This window comes from Dromaius novaehollandiae, chromosome 3 (assembly GCF_036370855.1).
Source record: "Dromaius novaehollandiae isolate bDroNov1 chromosome 3, bDroNov1.hap1, whole genome shotgun sequence".
NCBI lineage: Eukaryota > Metazoa > Chordata > Aves > Casuariiformes > Dromaiidae > Dromaius > Dromaius novaehollandiae.
Genome location: NC_088100.1, coordinates 12,559,592 through 12,570,331, shown reverse-complemented (window position 1 = coordinate 12,570,331; position 10,740 = coordinate 12,559,592). Strand labels below are relative to the sequence as shown.

Here is a 10,740-nt window from a genome sequence, read left to right as displayed (position 1 = left end):
ACCATAGTATAAAGCTGTCCCTCTAGGCAGCATCAAAGTTCCATGCTATTTACTGAACAAAAGGCGAATATGAAATACAGTATTTTCACTCATCTACTTCTGTCAACAGAACCCTTAAAAATGAACACCTACTACATTAAGCCATTTCCTTTCATTTTATGGGTTTTCCACAGTGAAGAACTGTGTTGCTTTGTTGAAACAGGGCTGTTTGCACCTTTGCCGATGTTTTAACCCTTTTTTTCCAAGTATCAGGTATCGAGAATTAAACAAAAAAATCTTAAAAATACAGACAAAATAACTTGCACCAAACCTTTTTAATTGTTGTTTTTGACCCGTCAGTTTGCTTCTCTTTAATTTGTGTGTGGAAGATAGCACGTCTTTTATTCTGCTCTACTATTCCAGGACCCCAGTCTTGGGTGTACTGAGATACAATTAGTTCACAATGTCATCTAGCTAACAGATAAAAAGTAAAGTTATGTTTATGAAAGTATCTACTTACAGCAAAATATTATGAACAAATACCTCCATAAAGCAGGCTTACGTGTTTTTTCAATGTCTGTGCAGATGAGTTTGGGACATCTCTGAATCTTTGAAGATTTCCAGTAGGGCTGACTGAAAATGAGGAAAATGAAATTTTGATGAAAAAAATAGCCCAGACCTAATGAGTGTCCCTTCCTCCTCCCCCCAGGTATTTTCAAAGCCAAGTAAAGTCTAGAGGAACTGGAATTATCATTGACTTCAACAGGACATGAAGGATCTTAGCCCTTCAGAATACCAAAAAAGGTATACTGCTGCACTTTTCAGCCTGCCATATTTAACCCATGGACTACACCTACAGTGCTGTACAGACAGGCCTTCAGATCAGGCTGGTGGCTAAAATACTGATCCATATACATCAGAAAAGATATTTCTATCCACGAAGCAGAACATAACATGATACAAAACCTACTTATTGCAATGTTCATGAGTCCTGGGCCTTCAGGTGCATCACTTGCCTTTCTGCAGATACTGTTCATGACCCCTTCCTTGAAAACAGAAATCTAGAAAGATCCTGGCTTTGCTTGTCTGAAGGGCAGATGGGATTTGTAGAATGGATGTTCATGCAATGACTTCAGAGGGGCCCAGGATACTGGCCTGCTGTTGAGGGAGACTGCAACAGTATTGAGACAAACTGAAATAACATCACTCATCACCAAATTGCAGTCCAAGTGACAAACTGAGAAGCATCCTGACACCTTCAGAGATGGAATGACATTTGGGGGAATGCCAGAATGTTTAATATTCACATAAAGAGAACCATAATTTGTAAAATCTTTTTTTTTTTTCTAAAAAAGCCACACATACACAGAAGTGCATACAGCTTCATTCATCAAGCTTGAACAAGTCATCATCCAATTGGCTCTTGGTCCTAATGCCCAAACCTAAAGGCAGGAGACCAGGATCAGCCGAAATATTTAGGTGCCTGATTCTCGTTACTTTTGGTAGGACCAAGATTTCAGACTCCTTTCTTTGGCCATGAAGCAGACGTCAGGATATTATAGATTTCAAGCATGTGACAGCCTTCTGAATCTTTCATGGCAAATAAGCTATCTATTCCTTCCCTCTCTAGCTTAATTAAGTTTCTTTTACATTATCTGAAAAGCTGTGATCATTCTTAAATGTAAAAAAAAAAAGGTCATTAACCTTATTAGGTGGTTAATGTGCCAGCCTTCCCCAAAATAAGTGATTAGGAAAGAATTCCTTTCTCCATGTTATGTAGGACATTTGGAATCAATTAAATATTCAAATCTAATTTATCAGATTGGAATCCAGCTACAACAGGAGGGAGGCTGCTAGTGGTAGCTGAAGTGGTAGGTAGAAGGTCTAGAATGGCAGTAGCCATTTTCTGTTATGTGAAATAGCTGTACCATTCTGTGACAGATTAAAAATAATAATTGAACTGTGTCGGCCTCCTGGCTCTTTTTGCATGTCAATCACCTTCTAAGTGATTAGTTTGGAAAAAGTTATGTGAAAAAGGGAACAGGCTTCCTATTTTAAAATTATTTGTATGACTCTTGCAAGTTATTTATTTTCTTTATGGCCTTAGGTGGAAAGAAATCAAGTGTGCTTGAAGTGGGAATTATCCACATTTTTTTTAAACAGAAGTATAATCACAGCACACATTTGCAGGGCCCTGGCTTTGAACCCAGTGAAGCATTCATATAGCTTAGGCAAACCAGGCAACCACTGAAGAAAGAGAGGACAGTTTAAATACTTCTGTTTTTACTGCATCATGGAAAAACTGATCATTTATCTCATTAAGATGGAGAATTTTTACTGGAGGACTCATGCTGGGTTTATAAGCTTGCCAGCCAAAACAGCAGTGTTGTCCCTTTGCTAATGATAGATGCTGGGCTTTGTGGCAAGGTAAGGAAGGTAAATTGGTGACAGACTCAGAGTATTTTTTTAAACGTATGTAAGTTTCTCTTTACTTAAACAGATGTGGCATATAAAATAAATACATGCAACTGCAATTTAATTCACTGGCAGAAACCTCAGCTATAATAGCACCATATGTGCAGGGAGGACTGGCTTGTAGTTACAGTTTGGGACTGAGAATCAAAAAAGAATAGAAACAATTTCTTTCTCAAACTCTAACCATGGTCTAACCATAAGGCAAGTTGCTTATAGGGACACTTTCAAAAGCACCGTAACCAAAGATTAATAAATCACTCTGAAGCAGTTTTGAAATATTCCCCTTAAAACACTTTAAGCTTGTTTTCCTCATCTGTTATATGCAAATGTTTCCTTCCTTCAGCTGTGCTTGGATGTGTTCTGACTGCAAGCAGACAACGGATATGTCTACCTGGATGCAACTTTAAGCAATTGAGCTCAACACTGAGATCAAGCCCAACAGATCTGCCCCTGAGCCCTATGTCTCATCACATGTCAAGTCAATCCAGGCAGCAGGTGACACTCTCAGGCTAACAATTAATTCTCACTCTCCCTTCAATTCCTCATTAAGTTGATGACAGCTTTTCCTGTTGGTCTTTTCAAATAAGGGATTAAACTGCACCTGCACATGTGCCTACACACACAAACACACACACTCACTCACACACAGATTTTAAAATAACCCTTTTAGAATAAAGTTAGTCTACAATGCTGTTGCAGAATACAAATTTGATCAATGTGAAATGGGGCCACTTGGAAGCACTTCATTTCATTGCCTAGACTGGCCTAAGGCTCCAATGGGGAAAGTTAGAGCACTGTTTGCAAACATACAACTTAATCACCCCTATGACCCTCCTAGTCTCAGCTATGGAAGTGAAGAACATACATTTTGGCTTTTGGAAGAGTTGCCTCCGAACATGTATGTTTATTGCAGATCTCAAAAGCATCGTAACATAGCTGTGGCTTCATTGCATGTCTGTAATGCAGTCACTAGCAATGTGATCAGCCCCTGTACTTAACTGCAAAAGATGCCATTTTGCATTTTCCTGGACTTTACGTACTATTCCTGGTTACGGTCCAATTTTCACTCCATTATTTTTTAAGTTTACAGTCTTCATTCTCAATTGGATGTCAGTTTATTTGAGGGTGGTAGTGCTTATGTGGTGGTGATGGTGGAGGGAGGTATCTGGAATGTGACTCTGTTTTGGCTTTACTACACCAAATAGCCTTGGATTAAATAGGTTATAGAACAGTAACATAGACAGCTTGCCATCTCTTTTTGCAAGTGCTGTAATACTGAAGTGAAGCGTGAAGTGGCTGGAGCAAGCCATCAATCCCTCTACCAGCTCCAAGAAAAGACATTCAGTAGGCAATCCTCAAACCATGGACATATAACTGAGCTAAGATCTAATGTAGTATAGTATACTTCCTTAGCCAAAATGATTGGCTCTAATCTAGATCAAGTCAGCAGGACTGCTTTTGAGGTAAGGGCTCCTCTCTGGTTTTGCACTTACATACATTGTGCAAAGAGCTGTTGGCCTATGAGGTCTAGAATTCATAGATACTACTAGAACAAAAGCATCACTTAAACGAACAGCAACAGCAGTCTTAACAGAGTAAGCAAGGCTTTCTGGACCCCAGAGCCTAAATTACATTCAACCTTGTAGATGACAAATTTTACTTAGGTCTGATGTTGAAAAATCTTACATTTTGATGCTACTGTTCCTAAGAATGCATCTGTTCAAAATGTTTTCAGGCAATATTCACTCAGGCATATATTTCATTAAGAGTATCATGTGATCATTGTCCTATAAGACAAGGGCTGTGAATTAGATATGATTACAGGAAGGTAATCATTTTTTGATAAAAGTTCTTATTTCTGCAGTGTTTCAGGAAAAAGAAAAGGTAGATGCATGAAGCATTACTTCTTATATAGTTACACCACAGAGCTGGTACTTATTATTCCACATCTTTTATATCTATGCAGATCTACCTTTGCTGTTTTGAAGGCTGGTGGATAACATATGCTGGTTCTTCAGTCTGGAAAGTTATATATTCCTAAGCTCTTACAACACAAATCCAAGTTTGTTTCAGCTTGTCTGTATCTCCCCATAGATAAAGCCTTAAAGCTGGATGTTCTTGTTCTTTGGCAGAAGTGTTCCATATCGTTGCCTAAGACAACCTGCAATTCATGAAAACATTCTCTCACTTTACTGCTATACTGCATACTAAACGTGTTAATTAACTTTCAATTCTTTATCTGGCTGTTTCAGGAGTGCTGCATACAGTTATTCATAAGTATTTAGAATGAAAATGTGAAATGCAACAGTAAAGGTCAAAGCCTAGAATCTTCTCTAAAGACGTTACTAACCTCCCTCTGACATTACTTAAAAGAGAACTTTGTTCAACACAGACTATGCTTTGAGACAACACTCCCATGTCTATCCCTTGCCTTACAGTGAGCACTTGATGTGCTTAAAAGGCTACTCAGTTTCCTACTTTGCCTTGTGATTTTCTGGAATGAAAGTGGGATCTTCCTCTGACATCACTCACCCAGAGCACTGCCTTGCTATCAAAGGGGAAGGATAGATGATTACCGCTCCACTGTGCTAAAGTTAAAATATGATGAGCCTGCCTAAACAACCAGAGAAAGAATCTCAAAAAGAGGGGTGCTACCTGAAGTTCAGAACTAATATGTATTTATAAGTAGGTGATAATCATCTATGAAATACATCACTAATACCACGTGAGCAATTTGTGTTTTCATTAGATCAGTCTTAATCACTTTCTATTTATTCTACTTATCCTAAATTAACTATTTAGGATATTTAACTAATTAACTATTAGACTATTTTACTAATTCAAAGCAAAACAAGAGGTCATATGAACCCGTTAATTACATGAATTCAAAAAGAATAAATAGGGACAGCTCTATGTAATATTCATATATTTATTTGGGGCCCATTTTAATCCTGCTAACTCAACATAGCAGAGGCAAATTTTTTAGCTGTGAAATAATGCTGCCATGTCAAGAGTGCTGGTTCCTGAATTATATCTTTCACAGTGAAAGAATGAATGCTGTTAAGTCTTTTTTAAAATATTTTTATTAAAGTGTACCATTAAGCTTTATTAGACAGACTTATCTAATTACCGAGTTAAAGTGCCATCAGTCAAACCAAACACATATTGAAAAGCATATTTTTTTCGGTCTAGTCGGGGTTGAGATCTCCTTGTGAACTTTGCATGGACACAGCTCATGACATGCAAATTGCTTCTGAGACCATAACACACCGGTCAACTAAGCTTTCAATGAAACTGAAGGTGTCTGTGCTTATCAAGAAATAGCAAGCTTAGTACACATGAGAAAAATACAGCTTGCACGAAGCGTATATACTCATTGAATGGCAATGACATTATTCAGAAAGTTGACTTGTGCTTCACAGCTGAGCTATATATGGCTCGAGTTCTTGTTCACTGAACTATATCAGTGATGACAAATCCTTCACTGGCACTGAGAGGCCTAAATGATTACAGTGTAAGACAGCAGTAAAACTGTTTACTCCGTTTCTCATTGCGATGGCTCAAGACAACAATCCTATTATCAGTATCAGGATCAATTTTCATAGCCTTTATACAGAAGTGTTTCACCATCCATATCCTGCATTGTCCAACCTGACTACAAGCAGTGGAACATGATAAATAAGCATACACTTTGTGTAACACAGTTGTTTATTTGTAGAACATGAGTTTCCAAAGAGATTTAATCAGAAGTTATACTCACACTCTCAAATGCTGAGATTTTTTTAAACGCTTGTCTATTAAATACAGATTACTATTTATTTCCAAACTGAGTTCCAGCATAAATCACTCTTCTATCTAACATCTAGGAGCAAAGTAGTATGTATTCCCATACCTTTAAGGTGAGGATTACAGTGTTGCAAACACGTATTGCATAGTTATCTGCATTCTTTTTAGCAGATAGTCTCTGGCACTTATTTCAGTAGTCCAACCATCACTTCACTGATATCCCATAACTTCCTTGCAACCAAGTCATCCATGGCTTTGGGCAGGAGTTCCTCCTCTTTGCAGTCCCCAAAATATTTCCCTGAGACACCTTCTACATCAGGAGAAGAGGCCAAATAAATAGAAGTCTGGGCTCCTTCCAGAGGCGTTTTGAAGAAAGCCCACGACACCAAATTGAATAGCGGTTTTGCCAGCAAAGGAATATTCACATATCTGCCTAGATTTGTTCTGACAATTCCAGGATGAAGTGAATTGACAGTGACTCCTGTCCCTTCTAATCGATGGGCCAGCTCCCTTGCAAATAATATGTTAGCCAGTTTACTCCGACTATAACAAAAGCTTTTATTGTAACTAAACTCACTGTTCAAGTCTTCAAAGTTGATCTCTCCGTATTTATAAAGCTTTGAGGATACTACCACAATCCTGCTCGGAGCAGAATTCTTGAGGAGGCCCAGAAGAAGGTTGGTGAGCAAGAAGTGACCCAGGTGGTTTACACCAAATTGCATCTCAAAACCATCCTCTGTCTTCATGTATGGACACTGGAATATCCCTGCATTATTAATCAGAACATCCAGCCTTGGCTCTTCCTTTAAATAGGAAAGGAAAAAAAATCATTCAGTTTGATAATAAATTGTCATACAAAAACATACCATTATGCTTGTTTCATTAATCATTGTTAGAAAGAAATAACTTCACTCCTAGACTTCTAAATTGCAATTTCCTGATATTCTCTTAATGCACTACCGAAAAAAAGAAATAAACAACCACTAAACTGAATATATGCCTCAGGCAGAATCTAAATATATGTGAGTAGGTCTAGATCTACTTTTAATATGGGCAGCACACAATCATCTATTTCTCCAGGAACAATTTTTCATATAGCAACTCAATGAAAATTTCTTTGTGCTATGTTCTGTTTTTCTCTGAAAAGTAATGTTTACCACATTACGAAAGCAGACGCATTTATGCATCATCATAATTCGAATTACAGCAAACCTCAGCCATGGGTATGGACTCTACCAAGCAAAAATAGCATAAATATGGAAAAAAAAAAATGTTAGCTCAAAGAATGACCCTCACTTGGAAGAGAAATTGTCAAGCTGTAGAGCCATCGTCTCACTGGGGAACAGATTTCATGAAAAACTTTGCAAAACAATTTTCTCATGATTTTAAACATTATTTTAAATTCTCTATACATCATTGTGCTGGTTTGTGAGAACTAGAGAGCAGAACTTGTCATAGAAAAGTAACAATGATTTTTTTCAAAAATAAAGATTAAACCAAACTTCTTAAATAAGCTCTGAATTCAGCACTTTCACACACCTCTGGCAAAGACTGAACTTATCACAGGAAAATTATGTTTGAATGACTAACAAAAATATATTCACTGTACAGAAAAAGCAGCACGTGTTTTCTTTAGTACTAGATCTTTAAACCCAATGTGGCAAGCAGAGATCCCTTTGGATCACTTTAATGAAAAATGCAGAATCTCCAGATAAATTTTATCCCATTTGCCTTACAAAGAGAGCAAAATCTGAGTTTGTACTTGGCATTCAGTTAACGATGCTGGCATCTGACACACAAAATACCAAATACTTTAACCTCTGACTGATTTCAGTGGGACTTGATGTTGCTCAGTGTTTCATATAATTGGGTCCCTGACGCATGAATGAAAGACCATCAAGCTCACTTCTTTCCCTCAGAGACATAATGGTTACTACAACTAAACAAGGATATAACTGAATATTAGCTATAGTAGGTATTACCTGTAGCTCATTAAAGTGACACATCCACTTTCTTCTTTAGAGCAGAAGGTTGCTTTAAATACTTTTTGTATCATGTGACCTGGGGATTTATTTTGCAAGCCTTAACACTTCAAGGAGCAGGTCTTCTGCTTGCGCTACATTCTGAGACTTCTAGATTTAATACTCTAGAGTAAGGTGACCAATGCAAAGCAGGCAGCTACTATGATCAAGTGCATCAGAGTGTACAAGACCTCAGTCTGACAGGCAAAGCTATTTGTTTTAGCTTCTGAAGCTTGTTTCCACTTCTCTCCATCTTCCATGAAGCATTCTAACATCTCCAAGTCCTTTATTTTTTTGCAATAAGGCTAAAGAGTGAAAGATGAAATTACCTGCAGTTTTGCAATGGATTCCACAGATTAAGTTAGGCTGTGGGACTGCGTTGTTTCCCCACCCTACTAATCTTTGAGCCTCCTTCATCTCAAAAAGATCTTGAAAGTATTTGTTGAACTGGACATTGTAATCACTTACATCCCCTGCCATTACTTGCTTTTGGGATTACTTTAAAAATGTAAATCAAAATGGAAGTATCAGCAGCACTTTGAAAATACAGGTGCTCTCTTTTTCTCCACCCATTTCTCATTTACAGTCATTTACTCTAAAGAAACACTAACCAATTTACATTTTTGGATGTTTTTTATACTTTACTATATTTTAATTCTAATTTAATTTTAAAAGGTTAGACAATGTTTCTTTTCTAGTTTTTATTCTGCATGTTTTATATCCTTTTGTATATGCACATTTTCCTAGAACGCTGAAGCAAGACCAGACCTTATCACCTGATTCATGTATATGACTACACAGAGTTCCACTAAAGCACACAAGACTTGACTTTTTCAGACATTTAAGTCTTGTGAAAGTTACTTGAAAGTTAATGGAATATAGTTCCTCTCCATTTTATCTTTTTCCACAGCACTTAAGCATCTTCCAAGTACTTAATAAATTCTGCAGCTTAGAGAACTGCTTGTTAAGCTTGGTTTCCTATGACTTTGTGTCTCATGGTTTGATCAGCTAGATATGATGAGTCCCAACTCTGGTGTCTAAAATACAGCTAAACTCATCTAGCAGCATTTCTGTCAGGAGAATTGATTAGATGTCTCTGTTCTGCTTAACCTCAGATTTTCAGGAAATTTGTAAAAACTTTACGTATTTGAATATTTGATCAGCTAAATTCAGCTGGCACTGGCCAACACATTCAAAATGAGTGGGGAGGAGACAGGACTGATGCAATTGTGAGCAGTGCATTCATGTGAGTCTCTCCTTTGGAGACAGCTGAGCTGTAACATCAATTTAAATCAGTAAAGTCAAGTTAATTTAAAAAGAAAAAAGAAAAAAAAGGAAAGGCAAAGCATTTCTCTCCTGTAAAAAACAAGCTTTTCCTTTTCAGTACTAGAGCAGTCCAAATCCATGTGAACTCTATGCTTCAAGGTACTAACTCAAACCATGGTTGCTTTACTGACATCCTCCTTTCAAATCCTGCAGAACTCAGCAACATCTAGTACCATCCAAATTAGACTACCAGCCAAATGAACAAGTCTGATAAAGAGAGAATCACAAGAAGAATAAAAGCATAAAACTTTATAAAATTCAGCTGATTCGTCAGTGTTCTTTCACAGTCCAGCTGCAGACCAGACCTGAACGGAGGGCCACAGGGGGCAGGCCCATGGCACCAAGCAGAGCGGGCTGCCGCTGCCCTGCATCTTTTTTAAATATTCAGCTAATAAATAAGTCGCACTAACAGCGACGGCAGGCCCCGCCGCCTCCCGGGGCAACCCGCTGCCGCCACCCGCCGAGTTCCAGGCGGGCCCCGCTCCCCACGGCCGCCCCTGGCGAAGGGGCTCCCGCCTTTCTGCCGGGGGACTGGAAAGGAGCCCCCGCGCTGGCCTCGCCACGCCGGGCGCGAGCTGCCCTCGGCGAGGCGACCGTTGCGGGGCGGCCGTTACGGCCGTTGCGGCCGCAGCCATGGCGACGCGCGGCCCGCGGCCGTACCTGGAGAACGCGGTGGCAGAAGGCGCGCACGGAGCGCAGCGAGGCGAGGTCCAGCTCGCGGACCACCAGCTCACCACCGCCCTCGGCCGGCGGCCGCTCGCCCACCTCGGCGCGGATCTCGCGGGCCGCCCGCTCCGCCCGCGCCCGGTCGCGGCAGCCCATGATCACGCGGGCCCGCATCCGCAGCAGCTCGGCCGCCGCCGCGCGGCCGATCCCGCTGTTGGCCCCCGTGATGATCACCGTCTTGCCCCGCATGGAGGCGGAGGCGGCCCCGGCTCCAGCCGCGGCCGCGCTGCCCCGGGCCCCCCGCAGCCAGCGCCAGGCGACGAGAAAAAGTCCCCCACCCAGCGCCGCCGCCACCACCACGGCGGCGGCCATCACGCTGCGCCGCCGGCGCCGAGCAGCGCCCAACCCGACGGCCCAGGCGTGGCTCCAGCCGCATGCGCGCCGGGGGAGCGCTGCCATTGGCCAGCCGCCTCGCTGGGTATTGTGG

At 40.4% G+C, this 10,740-nt stretch overlaps 1 protein-coding gene across 1 annotated transcript; it reads right to left on the bottom strand.

The window, feature by feature from the left end:
- Positions 1 to 5,519: 5,519 nt before the first annotated feature.
- On the bottom strand, positions 5,520 to 10,701 carry RDH14 (retinol dehydrogenase 14). The gene is made up of 2 exons (XM_026103416.2): positions 10,248 to 10,701; positions 5,520 to 7,043 (listed from the first exon to the last, which is right to left on the bottom strand). The coding sequence occupies exons 1-2, from the start codon at positions 10,623 to 10,625 to the stop codon at positions 6,426 to 6,428; spliced, it is 996 nt and encodes a 331-aa protein (XP_025959201.2). The 5' UTR covers positions 10,626 to 10,701; the 3' UTR covers positions 5,520 to 6,425.
- Positions 10,702 to 10,740: the final 39 nt, after the last annotated feature.

Coding starts and splice junctions, on each gene's coding strand:
- RDH14 (XM_026103416.2), bottom strand. CDS start 10,625: ATGGCCGCCGCCGTGGTGGTGGCGGCGGCGCTGGGTGGGGGACTTTTT. Junction 7,044..10,247: donor TCTGCCACCGCGTTCTCCAG/GTACGGCCGCGG, acceptor TCCTATTTAAAG/GAAGAGCCAAGGCTGGATGT.